Source organism: Eptatretus burgeri, chromosome 6 (genome assembly GCF_056783735.1).
Source record: "Eptatretus burgeri isolate ZD-2024b chromosome 6, Ebu_testis_v1, whole genome shotgun sequence".
NCBI lineage: Eukaryota > Metazoa > Chordata > Myxini > Myxiniformes > Myxinidae > Eptatretus > Eptatretus burgeri.
The window spans coordinates 102202813-102228860 of record NC_140966.1 but is presented as its reverse complement, the minus strand read 5'-3'; the positions used below and the strand labels follow the sequence as shown (position 1 = coordinate 102228860).

The following is a 26048-nucleotide window of genomic DNA, read 5'->3' as shown; positions in this document are numbered from 1 at the left end:
TCATTTAAAGTTGATGTGTGGCGAATATGTAGTTATACCGAATCACAATAGGCAAATAACGATGCAGAATAACCACACTGTCGTTAAGAGTTTATTAAACTCTTTGTACAGTAAAGGCTCATTATACAAAGTACTTTCTGTAATACATTTTGTACGAGAGATCTGGTACGGTATCCGAAACGCATCCCCTCATGTCCAGCCGTGTCTGCCTTTGCCTGGTTATAGGAATCTTAATTGTTCATCGAGAGCTTAGTGGAGGAGATTATTTAACGTTTTAAACCATAAAACCTCACACCACCTAATCTAAGGAGATTTAATTCTCTCACCAAGGATCAACTGTACTGACGAGTTAAGAAAATAAGGATCTAAAATGTACAAAACAAAATCATGGAAAACACTTAAAACAATGAGGAAATATAAAGACGACACAATGAGGATGGTAAGAATAATTGTAAAGTAAACGATTAAGTTCTCACAAGGGGTGATTGGTGTCCCAACGGAGCTGTGATCGCTGAGATGGCGTTTTCCCATAACCTGCCCAGACTAATCAGCACGAGTCGGTGTGACGAGCCTAATAAGTGCGATAGTCCTCGGGAGTTGTTAGTGTCGGAAACCCCTTAATGGTGAGAGAGTAAGAGAGAGAGAGAGAGAGAGAGAGAGAGAGAGAGAGAGAGAGAGAGAGAGAGAGAGAGAGAGAGAGAGAGAGAGAGAGAGAGAGAGAGAGAGAGGTGGAGATATAAGGAAATGGAAAGGGGGGGAGAGAGAGAGAGAGAGCCTTGTGGGACGCATCGGAGCCATGTCTTGGCAAAGCTGCTTATGAGACGAGACGTCTCAGACAAAACCATTTGCTTCACACAAAAATCGCACATTGCATGGAACCAAGCTGGATCAAGGATACACTGAGTGATCTAAATTTATAACTACTTAAAATGGGTTAATTCATTTCTGGGCATTTACACACCAGAATGTGTGAAGGTTAGCCTGAACATTGTAAATGTGTAACGGGGAAAATGCATAGAATCATAACTTGAATAAGACTTATATTGTACGTGTAAAATCAGTAATCATGGAAATATGTAGATGTATAAAATTCTGAAATGTGTGTAATATGTAAATGCATACAATTAATAAGCAAATGAGTTAGCGCGTAATCAGGTGAATATGTCATTCTTGCGTTAAAAAAAAGATTGTGTAAGTTCATTAAAAAAAAACAACATGAAAGTCTAAATGTGTGAAACACAATGATTGTGCAAATAAATAAATGTGTAAAACAATGTTTGTGTAAATAAATTAATGTGTAAATGTGTAAAAAAAACAGCAAGATGAAAGTGTAAATGTGTAAAACAATGTTTGTGTAAATAAATAAATGTGTAAATGCATAAACAATGATTGTGCAAATAAATAAATGTGTAAAACAATGATTTTGCAAATAAATAAATGTGTAAAACAATGATTGTGTAGATAAATTAACATGTAAATGTGGAAACAATGATTGTGCAAATAAATTAATGTGTAAATGCAAAAAACAATGACTGTATAAATAAATAAACATGTAAAGGTGTAAAACAATCATTGTGTGAATAAATAAATGTGTAAATGCATAAAATAATGATTGTATAAATAAATAAACGTGTAAATGCATCAAACAATTATTGTGCCAATAAATAAGTGTGTAAATGCTAGAATAATGATTGTGTAAATAAATTAGTGTAAATGCATAAAACAATGATTGTGTAAATAAATTAATGTGTAAATGCATAAAACAATGATTGTGTAAATAAATTAATGTGTAAATGCATAAAACAATTAGTGTAAATAAATTAACATGTAAATGCATAAAACAATGATTGTGAAAATAAATAAATGTGTAAATGCTAAAACAATGATTGTGTAAACAAATTAATGTGTAAATGTATAAAACAATTGTGTAAATGCATAAAACAATTATTGTGTAAATAAATTAACATGTAAATGCATAAAACAATGATTGTGAAAATAAATAAACGTGTGAATGCTAAAATAATGATTCTGTAAATAAAGTTGTTAATTTGTAAAACAATTGTGTAAATAAATAAATGTGTAAAACAATGATTGTGCAAATAAATAAATGTGTAAAACAATGTTTGTGTAAATAAATAAACATGTAAATGTGTAAAACAATGAAGTTAGAAATGTGTAAAGTCCTACTTATATAAATACATGTGCAAGAATAAATATGTAAACTATTGTGAAAATGCGTAAATCAGTGAAACAATCCAGGACGTTCATCAGAATACGTACTGTGCAATGTTTTATCCAAATCATATTAGTTCCCCAATAGTGGCTGGGGCATTTTGCCATCAGACACAGTGATGGCCATGATATCTTAAGGTGGAGAAAAAGGGAAGGGAGTGAAAGCTGAGAAGGGGAGGCAGAGTGGGATGAAGGTTGGGAGGGGACAGTGAGTTGTAGGGATGGTAGTGGAGAGTAGGGGAAGTGTGGAGTAGGCATGAAAAATGGGGGGGCAGTGGGGAGTGGATGGCCATGGGGAATGAGGGGCAGTGGGGAGTGGATGGCCATGGGGAATGAGGGGCAGTGGGGAGTGGATGGCCATGGGGAATGAGGGGCTGTGGGGAGTGGGTGCAGTGGGAGGGTAATGGGCAGTGTGGAATGGGGGGCAGTGGGGAATGAGAGGCAGTGGCATGACGAAAGTGGGGGATCAGTTGGGAATGGGGCTCAGTGTTGAAGCCATGGATATACAATAAACCTCTTTGTGTAAAAGATCGTGATGTTCTCCATTCATTCTGATTGTTTATTATGATGGAGTGTCTAGATGCATGAAAAGCCTACCATTCCCTCATCACTACCATTCCCACATTATTCAAACCCCTCATTGTTCCCATTCCCTCATTGCCACCATTCCTTCATCACCAAGCCCATCATCACTACCGTCCGTTCCCTCATTGCTACTATTCCCTCATCACTACAGTTCCCTCGTCACAACAGTTCCGTCATCACCACCGTTCCCTCATCACTATCATGATAATGAATAATTTTGTATAACGATGTTGTTTCATGTCCAGTTTGTGGATTTGAGTTTTTATTCATTTGACAAGTTAACTCCTGAGCATAGTAGTTGTTCACTTAGAATTGAAATCGCATCACTTCATGAGTTAACATGTAGTAACATATCAAACACAGGTGTTTAAACGGTTACAGATATATAACATCTCATCATGCTAGGTGAATCGTTACAACATATTGTTTAACGATTTGTGAACCATGAAAGGTTTCCTTTACGAGTCAATGGTTTGTGTATCCCTCGTAAATGATTCAACAAGCATGAGGCAGTGCTCTTTATATACAGGGTCGCCCAAAAGTCACTCCCCATCGGGATATTAATTAATACAAGGACAAAATCATAATAAATGTTTAAATACATTGGTATTTTAATTAATACAAGGAAAAATCATAACTATTTAAAGACAGCGATTTTCATAAATACAAGGAAAAATCATAATAAATGTTTAAATACATTGTGATTTTAATTAATACAAGGAAAAAAATCAAACTAAATGTTGAAATACAGTACATTGGGATTTTAATTAATACCAGGAAAAATCATAATAAATGTTTAAATACATCATGATTTGAATTAATAGAAGGAAAAATCATAATAAATGTTTCAATACATCGTGATTTTTAATTAATACAAGGAAAATCATAATAAATGTTTAAATACAGTAAATTGGGATTTTAATTAATTCAAGGAAAAATCATAATAAATGTTTAAACACATAATGATTTCAATTAATACAAGGAAAAAGTCATAATAAATGTTTCAATACAGTGATTTTAATTAATGCAAGGAAAAATCATAATACATGTTTAAATACATGCATACCTTAATTACTACAAGGGAGAATCATAATGTTTAAATACCTGCATATTTTAACGAATACAAGGAAAAAATCATAATAAATGTTTAAATACATAATTAATACAAGGAAAATCATAATAAATGTTTCAATACATCGTAGTTTTAATTAATACAAGGAAAATCATAATAAAGGTTTAAATACATCATCATTTTAATTAATACCACAAAAATCATAATAGATATTTCAAGACACAGTGATTTTAATTAATGCAAGGAAAAATCATAACAAATGTTTAAATACATGCGTACTTTAATTACTACAAGGAAAAATCATAATGTTTAAACACATGCGTATTTTAAGTAATAGAAGGAAGAATCATAATAAATGGTTAAATACACAGGTATTTTAATTAATAATTATAAGGAAAAAATCATAATAAATGTTTAAATGCATCATGATTTTAATTCATACAAGGAAAAATCATAATAAATGTTTAAATGCAAAATGATTTTAATTAATACAAGGAAAAATCATAATAAATGTTTAAGTACGTGGGAATTTTAATAATACATTTTAATAATACATAATAAAATTTATCACCAAATTTACATTTACGAGGCCACCCACTCCCTGAATGAGCACCAGGAAGGGTCATGTTATCCTCTCCGGGGTATATAGATTACAGCAGATCTCAGCTTAGGTCCGACAAGCACATAATGCCTCATGAATGTTAAGTTTCCTCCCTTTCAGTTTTGTGTTTTTAACCATATTTTAACTGCATAAACACAAGTCATGGATTTACTCATCGACCTCCATTTAGAACATTTATGGAGTGTTCACAAGCTCTTATAAGATTAGGGGGTTCATGTCCGCCCCTCCCCCCCCCACACGTACCCCCTCCCCCTCCGTAAATATTATTTAATAAAACACAGTTTACGAACAAACGTGTAAGCATCACTTCACTTACAAACACAAACGTACACGTCAAAGTAGATTAACATACCGACAAATATATAAACAAATATACACACAAACGAGCATTTACTTCAGCATTTGTTCGTAAATATTTTCCTCACTTTGTAAATTTACAAACTAGAGAGTTCATGAAACACCTTACTCCATGCAGTTTTCATAAAAAAAGGACATGAGATGGGTCTTTTCAACTCTTTCTTTCCATTCTGCACTCAACAAACAGTGCTGGAAGCCACCATAGTTTTCTGAATGCTCAATTTCACAGTTACTCTACCCTCAGGGCATGAGACGGCATGAATAAAAAAAATTCCAACTACTGCTGAGCAGGTTTTTGAAAGTGCCTCAAAGTGGGTTGTGTTCTACAGTGTTCAAGTATATACAGTAATTCAATAGAGATAAAATAAATATTTTAAAGGTTATAGAAAAAAATTGAGAAATTTATCACAGTAAATGTACCGTCTTTTACCACCACCTTATTTAATATGTTACAGTAGCTCTTCGTGCCTGTTGTTTGTGTCCTTTATTAAGTCCCTAAAAACAGTAAGTTTCCTCTTGAGAATGATTTTCAATTTTGTTTGACTGCCAGACAAGCAGACAGATTAAAAAAAAAATTAATCTTGACTCTCTGTGCATGTGCAATTGGGATAAGATTCTCACAATTTGTCAAATTCAGAGCCAAAGTACTGCTAAACTGTAGGTTTGTGTTCTGAATCATGTTATACAGTGTTCAAAATATCATTCCATTGAAATCAAGTAGTTCCTCGATCATAGACTGATGTCTGTAGACAGACAGACAGACAAAGTGAACCAATTGCTTAACCCCACTTTGCGCTTCATGCGTGCAGGGTAACAAGCGCACATAAAACGTTGTATAGATGTATATGTAGATATGTAACGCCCAAGCACATGAATGGAGATGGATGATCTAAAATTCTAAAGAGTGAAAGTAAACAATGAACAAACATCTGATGGTTCGAAATGAGAACAACGACATGCATTGTGGGTAAGTGAATGGATCTCTCCTGGTTGTACAAAATTATCATTTAAAATTATAACACTATCATTATTATTATTAGAGTATCAAGCCTTTCAGGTTGGGTAACCCATTGTAGTAAAACACTCCTTCCAAATTTCAGATCCAGGCAATGCATGACGTCATCGCCAGGCACCAAAGGAAGGGAGTACTCAGTTTTTACTCTGTTTGTTTGTTTTCTTGCTTTCTTTTTTGTCCAAGTGATATCTTGGCGATCCTTTGAGCGAGGAAACTGAAATTTGGGGACAAAAGTTAAGTTGTACTTTGGAAAAAACGTTTTTTTTTTTTGATCAATCAATTAATTGATTTATTACTCAATTATTATTGATTCATTACTTCCTTATTTATTTCTTTCCCATCTGGGCAATATCTTAGGCACCTTTTCAGCTAGGAAGTTGACATTTGGACATGACGGTGACCAAGTGATTTGGCTTTAAAGGGTATTTTTTTATATACCCTTTAAAGGTATATATTTTTTATATACCCTTTTTATATACCTACATTCGGCTATAAAGGCTTTTTTAATAGAGAGCTATAAAGGGTATCAATTAATTATTTTCTTTCTCGTTTGTTCGGGCGATATCTCAAGCATTCTTTGAGCGAGGAAGCTGACATTTGGGGACAAAAGTGAAGATGTGCTTTGGCAAAAGCATTATTTTTCATCAATCAATTAATTGTTTAATTACTTAATTATTGTTGATTTATAAATTAATTATTTTGTTTTTCATCTGGGTAATATCTCAGGCACCTTTTGAGCAAGGAAGCTGTTATTTGGACACAACAGTGAACATATGATTTAGCTATAAAGGGTATTTTTGATTTAGTAATTAATCGATTATTCATTTTTCATTTTTCAATTATTCATTTTTCATTTATCTAATTTTCAAAAAGTTACAGATCCAGATGAAACGGTGGTGGTTTTGGTATGCTGTTAGCCAATTGATTAAGAAATGAATTATTTTACGATTATTATTTATTTATTTTAATTGTGCAATAAATCAATTATTGTACACCGCTCCCTCCTAATTCCGTCTCCATGTAACGCACAACGAGTAAGCATCATTTGTACACATTCACCTCAAAAGTACATTTGTACACATAAACTGAGTAACAATTGTACACATTCACCTCAGAAGTGCACCACTCCCTCCCAATTCCATATCCATGTGCTGCACAGTGGCATCGCCGGGCAGCCGAAGGCGTCCCCGCAATGTCGCGAGCTGGAGGATTTATTTATTTATTTGGCATGTGGGCGGTGTACTTTGAATGTACCTCTTCTTATTTTTCTTCCGTTTATTCTCCTTGTACATTATTATTATTATTATTATTATTATTATTATTATTATGCTGGTAATTTTGGGGTTTATTCCTTTTTAAATTCATTTTCTCTGCAACCGCTTGTCGGATTGACACAAAATTTTCACCTGAGGAGCGACTAATCATGTGGAGTTTTTTTATTAATTATAATGATGTCATAGGTCATGTGATGTGGCAGCCATGTTGGAATAAAGGAAAAACTTTGGACCTCTATTTCCAAATCCGCTCCATAGAAAAAATTGAAACTTCGCACATGTCAAGTACTCACCATGGGGAACAAGCTTTGTATCAGATGATTTTATTGGTTGGCCTTCATTATGACGTCATAATTCGTCAAGTCAAACACTTTATCTGATCACTTTGAAATTTTTTAGTGTTGTCTAGCAACAAAATGTTCGAGAGAAAAAATTGATAGAATTGGTCTTGTGGATTGGCAGCCATATTGGATTGAACATAAAAAGCTTTAAAAATCTACTCCAGAACGGCTTAGCAGATCTATCCGAAACTTCATGCACATAATCTACTAGCCTTGGGGAATATTGGGTGTAAATTTTAATGTCATAGGTCATATGGTCTGGCAGCTATGATTTTTTTGAAGCATAAATCTTTCAACATCTTCTCCAGAATGGCTTGACAGATCGAAGGGAAACTTCACACACATATTCCCCAAGCCTTGGGGATACCAGGATGTTCACAAATGATTTATCGGTCAGATGGTCTAGTAGCCATATTGTATTGAACAAAAATCTTTAAAACATTCTTTTTCTTGAACTGCCTCATCAATTGATGTGAAACTTCACAATTATGATATAGTAGTCATTGGGAATAAATGTTTTAAATTTCAACCTGATTGGATGCATGGTCTGGCAGTCATAATTATTTATTTTTTTGAATCTGTTTATTTATTTTACTTTTTGAATAAGGCTCACTTGGCTGCACCTGGACGACTTTGATGGCAGAGGAGCGGCAGCTGAAACCTGAGGTCTGGTTGCATAAAGTATTCTTAAGGAAATATTTGAGGATTTACTTCAATATTTTCTCAAGTTTCCCGTGAAGGACATTCATAATTTGAGGATCGTTTCACATTCGAATATTTATGAAGTTTCTCCTTAATACCTTCCTTAAATTCAAGCGAGCAACCCTCCCCCCACCCTTCCCCTCCTGATTACTTCGTGTTCAGCCACCCCCTCTCCTCACTCGTCGGAATCAATTGAATCAATTCAATGGATTCCGACGATGACCCCAGGAAAAAGGGTCAACTGCACACATAATAAATAGATTGAACATGGTGTGTGACTCGGTCTCTAACTCCTCAATCCCGTGTCATAGAGAGAAATGTGGGCCCTCGTTCGACTTGTGGGAGTACCGGTTTACCCTGTGGACCTATGGCGCAAACATTTATTACTTTGTGTTCAGGTTCTTTAGATACCAATTCAATCGATACCAAGAATGTCCCCAGGAAAAAGTGTCAACTGCGTAAATAATAAATAAATTGAACACGGCATGTTACTCAGTCCATAACTCATCAATTCCGTATCGTGTGGGGATTCCGAGAGACGTGTGGGGCCTTGTTCAACTCGGGGAAGTCCCAGCTTACCCTCTGGACACGGGTCTTACCCAAATCAAGGGATTCCAAATAATTATACACTATTTATAGTGTCGTAAATATACATAAAAGTATTTGAACAACACACATCATAAAGTATACAATATATTGTCTCTCTTGTGCTTAAGAAAAGCCTCCACTGGTGCTTCTGTCTCTTCCAGAAGCCAGTTTGTAGATCGCTTCACCACCATCCTGCTTTCGGACGCCTCTTCTTTCCTCTAATCTGATTGGTTGCATAGTAACGGCTCCGAAGGATTTCCTCACCCTTAAGGAAATCCTTACTTGAGGATTTGCTCAGGGTTGTTTGTGCAACAGCCCTCATGGAAATCATTCTCGAAGGAATCGCAGTGCATATCAAGGGGAATCTTTCCTTCAGGATAAGGGAATCTAATGCAACTGGGCCCAAGTCCTATCCAGGTTCCTCCCGATGACTCCATCTTTGCTTTTTACTGATGTGGGTTCCTTCTGATGACTCCAATGCAGTATTTGGTCTTCCATTTGATTTGAATTGAATTTCTTTTAATCCCCTTCTAGATTCAGTTTTGTGAAGAAGACGTCATGGGTCACGTATCTGATCAAAGTGGGGTTGTATTAAAGTGTGGGGGGGGGAGTGGGGGGGGTGGTATATAGCTATCCCCCTCCCCCCGACCCTAAGAACTCTCCCCGGGGTTGTATCAAAGCGGAACATCTTGATATCCAGTCATCACTGCCAGCTGTTATAAGTGTCAGTTGTAGTTATTATTATTATTGTTATCATTATCACAAGGAGCATGGACTCCCTACGGGCGCCACCAGAGTGGTCATGTTATCTTTATGATTATTAATACCATGGCAGAGTACCCACCCAATGGGCGATCTTATTTCAAGTCTGCAACGTGTTATTCTGACACATCCCTCTTTTTTTGGATGGTGTACTGTTGAGGCAACAAACCGCTGCCTCAATCGCTCCTAAATTAAATAAACCCGGGTTATGTAAGGAAACAAAAACATGCATACTGCTTATTTGCACATATAATAGATTGTGGTTATTTATGAAGCTCGAATAATTCCAATTGCCCTCACACACCCCCAAAAATGGCAAGATGGGCGAAAAAATTTCTTTTTTCAAAACTTGATGGAATCAAACAAAACTTGCACACAACTTCAGGGTGCCCTCCCTCATTTATCCCTGAAACTTTCAGCTTCCTCAGTAAAATATTCTTAAAGGAGTAGATGATAATGCATACATACATACATACATACATACATACATACATACAGAAAGTATTCACACCCCTTGACCTTTTCAAATTTTGTTGTGTTACAGCCTGAATTTAAAATGCATTAAATTAAAAAAAAATTGTCACCAATCTACACAAAATACCCCATAATGACAAAGTGAAAACATGTTTTTAGAATTTTTTATAAATTAATTAAAAATGAAAAGCTGAAATGTCTTGCGTCAATAAGTATGCGTGTCGTTTAATCATGCAAATGACCAACCGCACTTATTCGGCTGTTTTGGGTTGTCATGTTGCCAACACTATAATTACATTTGTATATAATATATGGACATAAATAACTGTCGCTCATAAACATCTGTTTCACATCAAAATAGGTAATACTTATAATACTGCCACTAAAATATTTTTCAGCAGCTTATATAAAATTATGTGATTATTTGTATGACTCATTTTGGAGTCTCGCTATAACAATAGGGTCATTGTCATTATGGAGTTCTTATTTCACAAGTACTCAAGATCTAATGACAACCCACATGTCAACAGATGCAGTGGATGTTTAGCTTTCATTTGGTCATCCATTTGTCTAAATATATTATACACAGAGATTTACATGGAGTAATACTATGTCCAGTCCATTCCACAAACCTGGTACTGTATCCCTGACTAGCAAGTTCGATAAATGTATTTATATTCACCAACGATCTTTTATATATGATCCTATGTTTGTGATGTAAGAATAATAATGGACTAATTGCTCTGAGTAATTATACACTAATACACTCCATGTCATGTTCTTCTGACTCAAGTTCGTGAGACCATGATGGCCGCGTTTGCAGATCCTACGGTCAAAGCACCAAGCAACGCGGACCTCAAAGAAAGCAAAAGCGAGAGCATTTCCACCAAATTCCCATTGATTCCTGAAGGTGGGTTTTGCTCGAGTGAAGCTGGGCAGGGAGCATTCCCAGGAGCGGCGAGGAGAGAGGGTGGCCGGGAGAGGGACGACCATTCGCTTTGGGGCTATGCCGTACACACCGGAGCAGGGCTTCGGGGAGGATATTCCCAGCACTGCTTCCCTGAGCACGGACCCATCGGAATGGCTAAAGGAGAGGCAGTTACGGGGTCTACAGGTAGTGCGCACCAAGATGGAACGACACTGCTAGCTGGTACCTATCCCAAGGAGACCTTCCGCAGACCCACCAGGGGTTCCCCTGAGTCGCCATGTCCTGGTCCAGGCATTGCCCAACGTGGAAAGAGGCGCCGCCAGAGAGCCACGTTCAGTGCAGCACAGCTACGTGAGCTGGAGCGCGGCTTTGCTAGAGCGCACTACCCTGACGTTGCGGCACGAGAACTGCTCGCCTCGAGGACTGGGCTCAGTGAAGCCCGTGTGCAGGTGCGTCCTAGTGTGTGCATGTAAGCATTTAATGGAGAGTGCAAGTGCATCGTTATGCAATTTTTCTTCATTGTGCAACTTCATTTTCATCATTGTGCAACACAGCCTACACAGTAATATATTGTGCTCCAGAGCCTTGCAAATGTGTATAGTGCATCACAGATCCTATATGCACAATGTGTAGAGTGTGTCACATAGTCTATACATTGTGCCACCTTGGGCCACACAATCTTCAGAATGTGTACAGTGCACCATAGATCCTTTGCATTGTGCACAGTGCACCACAGAACCTATGCAAGGTGTACAGTGCATCACAGAAAATTACAACGTGTCCAGTCAATCCATCCATCCATCCATCCATCCATCGGGGCCATACTCTGCAGAGCGTCGGTGCTGCCCAAGCAGTCTCCTGGGCTATTGGGCACAATCCTGGATGGGTCGTCACTCCGACACAGGATACTCAAGTGGCTCAATCATCTCAGCAAGTTGGTACTCATTTTGCCGACCTCAGAAGGATGGCAGGCTGAGTCAACCCCACCCAGTATTAATTCAACAGAAAAACAGGATTGGACCTCAGGACCCAAGGATCCCATGCCCACCGCCCTAACCATTAAGCCAACACCAGACATTACAGTTAGTCACAGAACCTATGCAATACGTACATCGCACCACAGAGCCTATCTATACAATGTGTCACTGTGGATCACAGTCTCACAGAACCTACACAATACATACAGTTTGCCCAAGAGCCTTTACATCGTGTACAGTACATCACAGAACCTGTATAATGTCTACAGTGCATCACAAAGTAGATTGATACAATCTGTCACTGCAGGTCACAGAATCTACACAATGTTTACAGTGTGCCACAGAGCCTTTATAGTGTGTACAGTGCATTACAGGGCCTATACAATGCGTCCCAGCATGCCTCAAATCCTCTTCACTGTGTCACAGAGGGTATACAATATGTACAGTGCATCATATAAACTACACAAGGCATATAGTGTGCCAGAGAGCCTACACACATGCATACAGCATGCCACAGAGCTTTTACAATGTGCACAGTGCCTCACAGGGCCTATACAATGCGTCCCAGATCCTGTGCACTGCATCACAAAGGGGATACAATATATATATATATATATATATATATATATATATATATATATATATATACAGTGCCTATACAAAGAGTACAGTGTGCCACAGTGCATATATAATACATTCCAGTGCCCATCTGCCCCCCTGTATAGTATTCAATAACTTAATCTCCGCGCATCAATAATCCCAATTGATGCCCAATCGTCCCACTTCACAAACGAGCATTGTTTTAACTTTTAAAACATCACACATTCATAATAAAGGAGAGATGATTGAAAGGATGCAAAATTGAAACTTGGCAAATGTCATCAACTCCCTATGGGGTACATGTGGCGATAAGGATGATGTCATCGGTGAAATGGTATTCTATCCGTAATCGGTTGAATCGAAATCCTCATCCGAAAAAATCTGAAACTTCATACGTCTGATCTACGACCCGATGTGAGTGAAAAATTAAATTTACGACGTTATCGGACACGCGCGGTCTGGTGGCCATATTGGATTAAAAATAAAAAAAATGTAAAAAACAAATCTTCTCCAGAACCGCTCGACAGATCGATGCGAAACTTCGTAATATGATCAACGAGCCACGGCGAATATAGTTTGAATTTTTTTTTCATATCCACCTTCATTAACGCAATTTAGCCTTAATGTGCACAAAAGTGGCCATGAAATATCCTAATAATTAATCAATAAACTACGGATAATGGCAATGTACATGTGACATAATAGGGAGCATGGATAATACAGGTATATGGGTAATAATAGTGGTAGGTCACAATGGTAGCGTGTTCAATTAACGATGGTATTTTTGTTTAAATTGAGTGTGCGAGACAAGATGATGCGTTCGACCGAGTGCCCTTCTCGTTTTATCAGATTTGTCCTTCACAAATGAAGTATGAACAATATGAAAGCATTAACTGTATAAATGAGAGGGAAGAGATCGTATGCTTCTCAAGGGTGAAGCTGGTTAATACAGGTGTCCTATAAAACTATAAATACAAGCTACAAAATGCACTCAGGACATTATTTTATTGTCTACACACTTCTGTCATATTCAGGACATGAAAACGGGGCTGGGAAGTAAAGGAGGCAATTTGTTACTCTCTGTGATGTCACAATTGGGTTTGCAATGAGAGTGGGGGATTTAAATATCGGAAATATATATTAATATGGAGTCGAGGAAAGGACACATTTGACGTTAATTAAGCACTCCTAAGGTTTGCTGGGAATAATCTAACGATGAAGTCATGTGACACAAACACCCCTGACTGCGTTCATTACACCAACATGTTGATTAGGTGTATGCGGAGGTTGTACTTCTGACTTGGTGAATTATTTTTATTATTATTCACAGCAAATGAATTCAGTTTGCCATTTCCCGACAAAATGGCCCCTACATCATATACCTTCTGTCCAACAGGTGTGGTTTCAGAACCGCCGTGCCAAGTGGCGCAAGAGGGAGCGGTTTGCACTGACCGCCGCACACAGCCTCTCTACCTCTGCACCTCCGGAGAGCCTTCCCCAGGTGAGCACTAATTGGACACAAACCCCACCATGACCTGGCCTCGAAAGCACATATTTAAACTTGAATAAGAGGCTTGTGGTTATTCATTCGTCCATGTTTCTCCAAAACTAAACCACACCGTTATGTGGTGTTCAACCTCAGTGTGTTGTGGGACTCCATCATGCATGCACCTTGTGCCGTCCACTGGTCGTGCTAAGGACACGCGAGATTGAAGAGGTCTCAAGCAATCTCACGGTGTCCACCAAAAGGGATTATGGTGGTTCCTTGTTCCTCTTGTATCGGTAGTCCTTCAGAACGACTATTTTTGTCTGTACTCCAATGTCTTGTTCAACGAACCATTCGACGTCGAGCAGAACACGTGTATCTCACTGTATTATTGGAGTCACGTGGTGCCGTGCCTTGCAAGTTCACCTCGTGTGGAAGAGGGCCTGGGCTTGATTCCCCAGTGGGAAGAAACCTTAAGGTAGTTTGCTCACTGCAAATTGCCTCCGTTTACCTGGTGGTAAATACCCGGTTGATAGTCGATTGACGAATCACTTTTAGGTGTAATTGGTTTTGACGGTGTGGACAGCAAGTGGTATGCACTTATGCACCACAATTGCTATCTCAGAGTGTAGTTGCTTTGCTAAAAACAGCTCCGATACACGATAAAAAAATGACACAACCAGGTGTCCGCTTGTCACCTGTGAACAGCCACCTTCTCACCTACAAGGGACAACTATTTAATCTAAATATAAATGTCATTTGGGGAGATATCACAATGGCCTCCACACATCGTATCAAACTGTCGGTCACCGCCAATGTTGTTCAAACCAACATTATTATAGTTCTATAGCATGACACTACAGCTGGAAAGAAATTATTGAAACCTTGAAAAATAACAAAGCCACGTGTGGCAGGTGACTGTCGTGTGTCATCGGAACGGTTGTTTTCTTTTCTCCACAGGCTTGCAGCCCAGCCTACCTTCCACCCCAGCCCTTCCTCGGCATTTCACCACCACCTCATGCCTCCCCATCATCATCGACGCTGGGCTCTCCCGGCCGTGGAGGACTGTTTGCCGGAGCTCCTTGTGTCAGGGGAGGTGGAGTCCTCGGAGGAGCTGCCGTTGGCAGTGAATGGCTTTTCTGGGGAGGGGGTTGGAGCTAGTCGAGTATGTGACGTCGGCCTTCGTGTTACTTCACACTGTTTACTCAATTAAACTTCCATCACCTCCATCAGCTTTACGAGACCTTCATCTGACTCGATGGAAACCTACTCACCTCCATCGAGCTCTGATGAGATCTCTATCGGTTTGCCCTAGCTCGGTTTTTGAGACTTCCATCACCTCCAAGGTATTGCCATGACTCCCCTGAAGCTTCCATCACATCGATTCAGCAAGACGAAACACCCGTCTTCCGGATGAAACTTCCATCGGCTTCATCTTTATGACACGCCACCTCCCCAAGGCCATTCTATAAGGCCCCCATATGGATCCGTTAACACTATTCATTTCCTCTCCATCGGTTTGAGAAGCCAATCAGCGATCATACACTTTGTTTATAGTTTCCCTCCGATTCGTGCAGAACTCGTGCAAGCTTGTTCTGCTTCCGACACTGTCGTCCAGGAAACCTCCTCACCACTCATCCCTTGGGATTACATTCTCCATACCCCGTACACGTACAGCATGTGGATGCATGCACAGCGCACGTACTGACGTATACAGCAGGTTTAACGAATGACCCTTCGTTTTGTCTAATTCGTTCGTAGGTTTTAACAGTAAAGATGATGTAAATACGTATTGGTAACCTGTCTGATTTCACAGCGTTTACGCGGATTGTCTCTCGATGTATAATATGGACTCCATCCTGGATCGTTTATAGTCTGCGGTCACGATCGGTGGTTGCAACTTGCACGGACTGTCTATGCACGAAACAAATTCTGGGTGATTTGTCGAATACATACACTCAACAAGTGCGACGCATTGTTGTTGACTGCACCATTGTTTGTGACGTCAGTGTTTCAAGGATCGGAACGTCTTCCGATAGACGGGATGCTCGTGCTTTGATGGTGATTTGGAATGGATCATCAGATGAGGAGTCGGTAAACATCGCGATAAAACATTAATTTGTATATTTAGGTTCTTAAAATATTCCGACCGGCGAACATAACTTCTGTTCAAATCGTCACGGAATTACAATTGCATCTCTCCATAATATGAATATTTATGTGTCTTTTAGATCATTTATCGTGGTGTTGCAGGATGACTTCGGCCCTAGATGTACGCACACTCGCCTGGGTTTGAATCCCGACAAAGCTATAAACTGCCAAGTTTATAGCAGGGTGATTTTCGCAAGCAGGATTATTCATCAATGTAGGTGCCGTCCCTCGGATGGACGTTAAGCCAGACATTCCATCTGCCGGGATTAGTTGGTGGACGTTAAAGATCCCACGGTCTATGCGGAGAGTAGGCGAGTTATTGCTGGTACCCTGAATAAATTAGAAATTTCCGCCAAATTCACCTTCGGTCGAACGTCAGGCTTGACCAGCTGGTTTGTGAACGACGTATACCAAAAACGTTCTCTGACCCAAAATAATTGGGGCCATTAAAAAGGGAGTGGTATGGAGTGGTCACTCATTACCCTCGCTGAAGGAGAGAGTATTGCGTTCGGATCCGTTTGCTACTTGGCGAAAAAAATTTTTCGCCAAGTACTCATATGTTGGTCTGTCGCGTTTGTCTGTTATTTGGCAAAAAATAATAACTTTTTCACAAGTATGTTGATCACCTCCGTTTGTTTGTGTGTCTGTTTGTTTGTCTGTCCACTCGCCTGCAGCCCAAACCGCTTGACCGATCGTTATGAAATTTTCAGAGATTAATGTCACCAACCCTGCGACGGTCAGGCATTGAAGTTTCGTAAAATTTGTTCAACCGAAAATGTCTACATAGGCCAATTTGAGCCAAATTTTCTAAAATCCTCAAATTTCATCCGATCGAGTTGAAATTTGAACAGGACTTGCATATCAGGTCATTGAAGTCAACCACCTCTTACTTCTGAGGTTATCCTAGGTCAAAAGGAAAACAAACATAGGCCATAAGGTCAACTCAAGATAGGCTGAAATTTTTTATTGTTTCTAAAATTGTCAAGTTTCATCCGATCGACTTGAAATTTGAAGACTATTTGCAAATCAGGTCACGGAATTCAACCACCTATTAAGTTTGAGGTAAACATAGGCCAAAAGGTCAATGTGGACCAAAAGGTCAACATAGGCCGAATTTCTAAAATCCTCAATTTTGATTTGATTGACTTGAAATTTGAAGACTATTTGCAAATCACGTCACCGAATTCAACCACCTATTAATTTTGAGGTAAGCATCGGCCTCAAGGTCAAAATGAGCCAAAAGGCAAATTTGGGCCAAATTTTCTAAAATCCATAATTTTCATCCGATTGACTTGAAATTTGAATAGCATTTTCATGTCAGGTTGCTGAATTCAACCACCAATTAATCTTAAGGTCAAAAGGTCAACACAGGCCTAACTTCTAAAATTGATAGATTGGCCCAAAACTAAATATATCACTATATCTCAAAAAGTTGTGGATGAGTTGTGACAAAACAAGGTGGAAGAGTTAAATAGGTGACAAGAACAAATGGACTGGATTTTGGTTCGGATCCATCCCATCAGTGGGATACAAAACGTGAACTGTTCCACCTGGCAGAGGAATATGCTCCACCGAGTGCCATTCTACTTTGTGCTGTTTTGCAAGTTGGCACGATGAGTGATTTTTTATTTGTGTTTGTTTGTCACATGATTTTTAGCCACAGTTTTCAAGCAATTGTTCTGAATTTTTTTGTGTGTGAAGTTGACCGGCCAAGGACAGCAACGCCAAATTTTGGTAAAGATCCGTATCCGGATCCGGATCTGAGAATATTTTAAAAGTGATTATTCACCATTGAGAGAAACAATAAATTTCACGATATATCAAAAGGTTATGGATGGATTCAACCGAAACTTGGTGGACAGGTTGGGAGTGCCACTCGGAAGAATTGATTCAATTTTGGTGAAGATCCGAATCCAGATCTGGATACGAGATTTATTTGATTTTAAACTGATTCTTCACCATTAAGATATGGGGCTAAAATGGTATATAGAACGATATCTCAAACAGTTGTGGATGGATTCGGATGAAACTTGGTGGAGGGTTGGGTGTGCGACGAGGACTAATTGATTCGATTTTGGTGAAGATCCGAATCCGGATTCGAGAATTTTTTTAAGTGATTCTTTACCAAAACTATGTATAGCATGATATTTATTAAAGTTGTGGGCAAGTTATGACAAAACTCGGTGGATAAGTTGGTTGGGTGACAAGAATAAGCCAATTAGATTTTGGTTAAGGCCCGGATTCAGTTCCTACTTCTCCAGCCATCCACTGGGCCCATACTCTCTGCAGAGCGTCGGTGCCGCCGAAGCAGTCTCCTTGGCTATTGGGCACAATCCTGGATGAGTCACTACTCCAACACACGATACCAGCATGCTGGCACTCATTTTGCCGACCTCAGAAGGATGACAGGCAGAGTCAACCCCATGGCAGAGTCAAAATGGAAAAACTTTGGACCTTATCTGTGAAACTGCACCAAGGAAAAAATTGAAACTTAGTACATAGCAAGTACTCCTCATGGGGAATATCATTTTTGTGACGTCATAGGTGCCTTCATTATGACGTCATAATTGCACATGTAGAACGCTACATGTGATCAGTAAGAAAATTTTTGAGGGTCATCGGGATAAAATAGTCCACAGAAAATAAATTGATGACGTCATCGGTCACGTGATTTGGCAGCCTTATTGTTTGAAAAATAAATAAATCTTCTCTAAAGCGGCTGAACAGATTGAGGCAAAACTTTCCATGTATGACTGCCTATCCATGAGGAACATAATGTTCACACATCTGATATCATTGGTCACATGGTTTGGCAGCCATATTGGATTTACCCTAAAACTTATAAATCTTCTTCTCCAGAACGGCTGAACGGATCGAGGGTAAACTTCACACAAATGTTCCCCAAGCCTTGTGTGAACAAGTTTGTGAAGGAATAATTGATCGGTTACATGGTTTGACAGCCATATTGGATTGAAGAAATTTTTTAATAATGTTTTCTCTGGAACCGCTTAATCAATCGACGTGAAACTTCACAATTCTGATCTAGTAGTGATGGGGAATACGTGTTTGAAATTTCAACTTTATCAGACCCATAGTCTAGCAGCCATAGTTATTTAATTTTTTCATAGTGGTTGTTTTTGATCATTATTATTTTTTTCTTTGATTTTATTTATTTATTTGCTAAGTTTTTTTTTAAGGATCACTTAGCTGTGCTTGGATGGGTTTGAGGGTAGAGGAGTAGCAGCTGAAATGGGAATCCTATCCAGGTTCCTCCTGACGACTTCATCTTTGCTTTTTGATTGTTCAAGTTCCTTCTGATGACTCCAATGCAGGACTTGTACCCACTTGGTCTTCCATTTGATTTGAATTTATTTTAATCCCATTCTGAATTGAATTGAATAATAATTTTAAAAAACGTCATGACTCAAGGGTCAGGGTTAGGTGTCCAATCAAATCAGGACGTCTTGGTACCCGTACCCCGTCATCACTGCCAGCAGTTATAAAGTGGCAGTTCAACTTATGTCTCATTAATTATATAACACACCAGTACACTAAAGCCACACAAAAGAAGTCCTGGTGAGGGGCTGCAATCTCTGATTGCTCTTTCTAGTTTCGTATGCAGTCTGTGACTGGTGGTAGGTATGGCACGGTGTGCAATGACCTTCCATCATTGCAGTAAGTGTGATTGTACCACTGATGCAGTACCCCATAGGTTAAAGCAGAAATTTGTAATTTGTCCTTTGTGCCAAAGGCATCTCACCTACTCTTCACGAAAGACACTGTGGGGTCTTAAACGACCAGCAACTAATGCTAGCGGATCGGATATCCAGATCAACGTCCATCCTGTTGACGGCACACACATTGATGAATCACCCTGCCTGAAAAACACCAAGATGACAGTTTATAGCTGGGTCAGGATTCAAACCCAGGCGAGAGAGAGAGAGAGAGAGTGCGTGAGAGAGAGAGTGCGTGAGAGAGAGAGTGCATGAGAGAGAGAGTGCGTGAGAGAGAGTGCGTGAGAGAGAGAGTGCGTGAGAGAGAGAGTGCGTGAGAGAGAGTGCGTGAGAGAGAGAGAGAGCGTGAGAGAGAGAGAGCATGAGAGAGAGAGAGTGCGTGAGAGAGAGAGAGAGTGCGTGAGAGAGAGAGAGTGCGTGAGAGAGAGAGAGTGCGTGAGAGAGAGAGAGTGCGTGAGAGAGAGAGAGTGCGTGAGAGAGAGAGTGCGTGAGAGAGAGAGAGTGCTTGAGAGAGAGAGAGAGAGTGTGAGAGAGAGAGTGCGTGAGAGAGAGAGAGTGCGTGAGAGAGAGAGAGAGAGTGCGTGAGAGAGAGAGAGTGCGTGAGAGAGTGAGAGAGAGAGAGTGCGTGAGGGAGAGTGCGTGAGTGCGTGAGAGAGAGAGAGTGCGTGAGTGAGAGTGAGAGTGCGTGAGTGAGAGTGAGTGCATGAGAGAGAGAGAGTGCGTGAGAGAGAGAGAGTGCGTGAGTGAGAGTGAGAGTGCATGAGTGAGAGTGAGAGTGCGTGAGTGAGAGCGTGAGAGAGAGTGCGTGAGAGAGAGAGAGAGTGCGTGAGAGAGTGCGTGAGAGAGAGCGTGAGAGAGAGAGACGGAGAGAGAGCGTGAGAGAGAGAGACGGAGAGAGAGCGTGAGAGAGAGACGGAGAGAGAGCGTGAGAGAGAGACGGAGAGAGAGCGTGAGAGAGAGACGGAGAGAGAGCGTGAGAGAGAGACGGAGAGAGAGCGTGAGAGAGAGACGGAGAGAGAGCGTGAGAGAGAGCGTGAGAGAGAGACGGAGAGAGAGCGTGAGAGAGAGCGTGAGAGAGAGACGGAGAGAGAGCGTGAGAGAGAGACGGAGAGAGAGCGTGAGAGAGAGACGGAGAGAGAGCGTGAGAGAGAGACGGAGAGAGAGCGTGAGAGAGAGACGGAGAGAGAGACGGAGAGAGAGACGGAGAGAGAGACGGAGAGAGAGACGGAGAGAGAGACGGAGAGAGAGACGGAGAGAGAGACGGAGAGAGAGCGTGAGAGAGAGACGGAGAGAGAGCGTGAGAGAGAGAGACGGAGAGAGAGACGGAGAGAGAGACGGAGAGAGAGACGGAGAGAGAGCGTGAGAGAGAGACGGAGAGAGAGACGGAGAGAGAGACGGAGAGAGAGCGTGAGAGAGAGACGGAGAGAGAGCGTGAGAGAGAGCGTGAGAGAGAGACGGAGAGAGAGCGTGAGAGAGAGACGGAGAGAGAGACGGAGAGAGAGACGGAGAGAGAGACGGAGAGAGAGACGGAGAGAGAGACGGAGAGAGAGACGGAGAGAGAGACGGAGAGAGAGACGGAGAGAGAGACGGAGAGAGAGACGGAGAGAGAGAGACGGAGAGAGAGAGACGGAGAGAGAGAGACGGAGAGAGAGAGACGGAGAGAGAGAGACGGAGAGAGAGAGACGGAGAGAGAGAGACGGAGAGAGAGAGACGGAGACAGAGACAGAGACAGAGACAGAGACAGAGACAGAGACAGAGACAGAGACAGAGACAGAGACAGAGACAGAGACAGAGAGAGAGAGAGAGAGAGAGAGAGAGAGAGAGACGGAGCGAGAGCGAGAGCGAGAGGGAGAGACCCTCGGTGTCCTGCCTGCCCATATATTAATTACCAAGTTGTGGTAAATGGTAATAATGGTACCCTGGTGGTCGTAGACATTGAATGGTGAATGTTAATGACAACACAACCTTACAAACACGACTTTCTCAGAGTTCTCCACCCTCCACTGTTATCTGGAGAACACATTCGTTCTTCTCTCTCGCATGACCCTCTTCTTCTACCTCCTCCTCCCCAACTCGTTTGGACAAAATCTTGTTTTCGAGCCCTCTTGAGTGACGAGTGTAATCTCGAGGCTCGATCTCCTAAACCAGGTAACAATAATAATAATAATAATAATAATAATAATTAATGAACAGGAGTTTTGTTTCGTTTATTTAATTCATGCCAAAGTTCGAAATGAACGATTGGACAAAAGTATAACTTCATTCTGATACTCTATCAGTGGGTTACTGAGTTCACGTGACAGGTAATTAGTTGATCGCTCGACGATGAGACGGATCTGTGTATTCCATGTGCGATGACCTTTCCCCCATAGACCCCGTGAGAGTCCAGATGGTGCGGGCATCAAGGGGTTTGCCTTTGCTACATGTTGCCCTTCCTAAATCGGAGCGAGCTTTTTGTGCGGTGTATGTTCGGAATCCCGTTGGTGATCACCTCCCAACGTGTAATTCATTACTTTGTCAAGCGCATTTGTGAGTGCTGGTGGTGGTTACCTGAGCAGTCCGGGCCTTCCCTCGGGACGCATTCACCGCCGGTTCATCCGTCACACGCACTCATCGTGACGCCCACGGCGGAATGTGGTTGTCCCGGGAAACGGTTTATTTCCCTATTTTTATAACGTCCGCGACCTTGCGGGCTCCAGGTTCAAGTTCTAGAAACTTCCCGATGCTTCCAGCCGTGTTCGAAACGAGCCGGATTCGTGCTTCCAAACGTTCTTGTGGAAGTCTAACAAGTCATAACATCAAGTGTGGTTAGGAATTAGGATATTGCATGTACCACAACCACCACCACCACCACCACCACCACCACAAGCCCTGATTTGGTTTTATAAACCCACAATTATCAATACGACTCGTCATGGTGAGTTTCAATGCTTTATGAAGTCTTCATTTCACGCATATAAAAGCTGTGCGTCATCATTTAACCGATGACATCATCGATGACGCAAAATGGGATTAAAAGGAATTGCTTTTCTTTGTGATGGTGCGATGAGCACCGCACGTGTGGAGTTGAACGAGCGCAAGAACAGCTGTGAAAGCATGGGGACGGGAGGCACGTGGTGACGGACATCCTCCAGCTCTCTCTACTTCACGGGTCACCCCGACACGGGTCACCCCAACACCTCAAGAGTCCGATTTTAAAATCAATATTTGAATCGAGTTTGGGAATCATCAACTCGATTCGTGACCACCCCCTCCATTCCCATGACCTAACCCATGAAATATTAATATATAGTCTCTCATCACCCCCCCCCCCCAAAAACCCCCTTTTACTCATTCACTGACACTACCCTTCTCTCCCAACACAACCCCATTATCTCTCCAAACATCTTTCTTTCTCTTCATTTTCTCAACAAATATTCTTAGTTTATCAGGATCAGCCACCGTGATGGTGTGGTCCGACCAGGCGCGGTCCAACCCAACGTGGTCCACCTCGGCCCAAAGCCCAGCCTGGCTTAGCTTGGTTAGGTACAACACGGCGAGGTATGGCACGGCTCGGCTTGGTCCAACCCAACACCTTGACTCGGTATGGCACGGCTCGGCTTGGTCCAACCCAACACCTTGACTCGGTACGGCACGGCTCGGCTTGGTCCAACCGAACACCTTGACTCGGTATGGCACGGCTCGGCTTGGTCCAACCCAACACCTTGACTCGGTACGGCACGGCTCGGCTTGGTCCAACCCAACACCTTGACTTGGTATGGCACGGCTCGGCTTGGTCCAACCCAACACCTTGACTCGGTACGGCACGGCTCGGCTTGGTCCAACCCAACACCTTGACTTGGTATGGCACGGCTCGGCTTGGTCCAACCCAACACCTTGACTCGGTACGGCACGGCTCGGCTTGGTCCAACCCAACACCTTGACTTGGTATGGCACGGCTCGGCTTGGTCCAACCCAACACCTTGACTCGGTACGGCACGGCTCGGCTTGGTCCAACCCAACACCTTGACTTGGTATGGCACGGCTCGGCTTGGTCCAACCCAACACCTTGACTCGGTACGGCACGGCTCGGCTTGGTCCAACCCAACACCTTGACTTGGTATGGCACGGCTCGGCTTGGTCCAACCCAACACCTTGACTCGGTACGGCACGGCTCGGCTTGGTCCAACCCAACACCTTGACTTGGTATGGCACGGCTTGGCTTGGTCCAACCGAACACCTTGACTCGGTATGGCACGGCTCGGCTTGGTCCAACCCAACACCTTGACTCGGTATGGCACGGCTCGGCTTGGTCCAACCCAACACCTTGACTTGGTATGGCACCGCTCGGCTTGGTCCAACCCAACACCTTGACTTGGTATGGCACGGCTCGGCTTGGTCCAACCCAACACCTTGACTTGGTATGGCACCGCTCGGCTTGGTCCAACCGAACACCTTGACTCGGTATGGCACGGCTCGGCTTGGTCCAACCCAACACCTTGACTTGGTATGGCACCGCTCGGCTTGGTCCAACCCAACACCTTGACTTGGTATGGCACGGCTCGGCTTGGTCCAACCCAACACCTTGACTTGGTATGGCACGGCTCGGCTTGGTCCAACCCAACACCTTGACTTGGTATGGCACGGCTCGGCTTGGTCCAACCCAACACCTTGACTTGGTATGGCACGGCTCGGCTTGGTCCAACCCAACACCTTGACTCGGTACGGCACGGCTCGGCTTGGTCCAACCCAACACCTTGACTCGGTATGGCACGGCATGACTCGGCCCATCATTTCTGTAATGGAAAATTGAAACACGAATCCCAAATCATGATATAAAGGGTTGGATGGTGGTTCCTGGTCAAGTGGAATGAACATTCCTCAGGTTTCAAGATCCAAATCAAGTCCCAAACATTTTGCGAGCCCCTTGCCAGTAGAACGAGAGGAACCTACCCGTCGCTTCGCCGACGGACCAATTAGTCGTCGTATTTGCCAAAAATTTTGGGTGAGAAGGAGGAAAGGAAGACAAATAGAAATATGAATAGAGTGCTTTAACCACTCACTCTCGCCACAACCAACCAACCCCCCCTCATCCTCACGTCCCACCCACCCTCCCTTTTGCCCCCACCTCCCCGCTCGTCCTGATGTACCTTCCCGCCAGAAGTCTCACACATGATGACAAGCTTTGACAGGCCTCTCCGTTTTTGTTTTTTTGCGGGGGAGGGGGGGGGGAGGGGTAGGAGGAGGAGAAAAGAACGGGAACAAATTTACCCATGAGAAGAGTGCTTTAACCTCAGCGTTGCTCAGGTAAAAAAGGAGATTGTAATACCTGATGATGGTGGCAGAGGGTAACACAACACAGTACACCTTTATATGGATAATTTACACCACCCCCTCTTGCTATCCACATCCCTGTGTGAGGCCACGGCCTCATAGCCTATGTTACCCCCCCCACACAAAGATGTATTTGTACCCCGAGTTTGTGACTTAAAAAACGATATGTATATCTATGTAAATGTAAAAAAAAAAAAAAAAAATTTCTATATATATATATATATATATATATATATATACATATATATATATATATATATATACATATATATAAATATATATATATATATATATATATATATATATATCATATCCCTGTGTGTCGTAAGAGGCGACCAGGGTTGGCGTCAGGAAGGGCATCCGGCCATAAAACATTTCCTCAAGAAAAAGCCCAACCCCTGCACAGCAGGGAAAAATGGCTGTAAAAACGGTCATATTTTATTACTCTCTTCAATCCCATTCTTCCCTCCAGGCCTTCAAAACTGCTGTTCACCACCACCTCTTATCTTCTCCCACCCAAAACCTCGATCTTTTCTTCCCCCCATTAATCCACCCCAAACCCTCCTCCTTCATATTCCCTGCTTTCCTTCCTGGAAGTCCTTGTAGTGTCCATCTTGTATACCCCGTGTTCCCTGCCCCATCCCTCTCCCTTCCACAGATCTCCTAATATCTCTGTTCCCCACTGTTTTTTCCTTCCTCTCCCACCCCTCTTGTCTCATGGCCCCCTTGCTCATGTGCGTTGTGTATTAGCTCTCATACGAGCCTCAACAAGCTATACAAAAAAATAGAAGAAGTACACTTCCTTGAAATACTTCCCACTTCCTTTCACTTACAT

General features: G+C 41.8%; 2 protein-coding genes across 18 annotated transcripts in view; one reads left to right on the top strand and one right to left on the bottom strand.

Annotated features, from left to right (window-relative positions):
• LOC147025481 (uncharacterized) overlaps positions 1-18878 on the top strand; it is a 187246-nt gene extending 168368 nt beyond the window's left edge. For 11 of the 14 annotated variants that reach the window (XM_085886488.1, XM_085886486.1, XM_085886482.1 and 8 more), the window contains 3 exons: positions 10818-11401; positions 13926-14030; positions 14976-18878. In XM_085886488.1, coding sequence (XP_085742614.1) covers positions 10818-11401; positions 13926-14030; positions 14976-15176 — 890 coding nt within the window. In that variant the 3' untranslated portion in view covers positions 15177-18878. The remainder of the gene's footprint in view (positions 1-10817; positions 11402-13925; positions 14031-14975) is intronic. The other 3 variants (XM_085886481.1, XM_085886478.1, XM_085886487.1) reach the window with 2 other exon arrangements.
• The window catches only part of LOC147025480 (uncharacterized), a 60012-nt gene extending 36826 nt beyond the window's left edge, over positions 1-23186 (bottom strand). For 3 of the 4 annotated variants that reach the window (XM_085886512.1, XM_085886511.1, XM_085886514.1), the window contains exon 1: positions 22451-23186. The gene's annotated coding sequence lies outside the window, so the exon portion shown is untranslated. The remainder of the gene's footprint in view (positions 1-22450) is intronic. The other variant, XR_015059552.1, reaches the window with a different exon arrangement.
• Positions 23187-26048: the final 2862 nt, after the last annotated feature.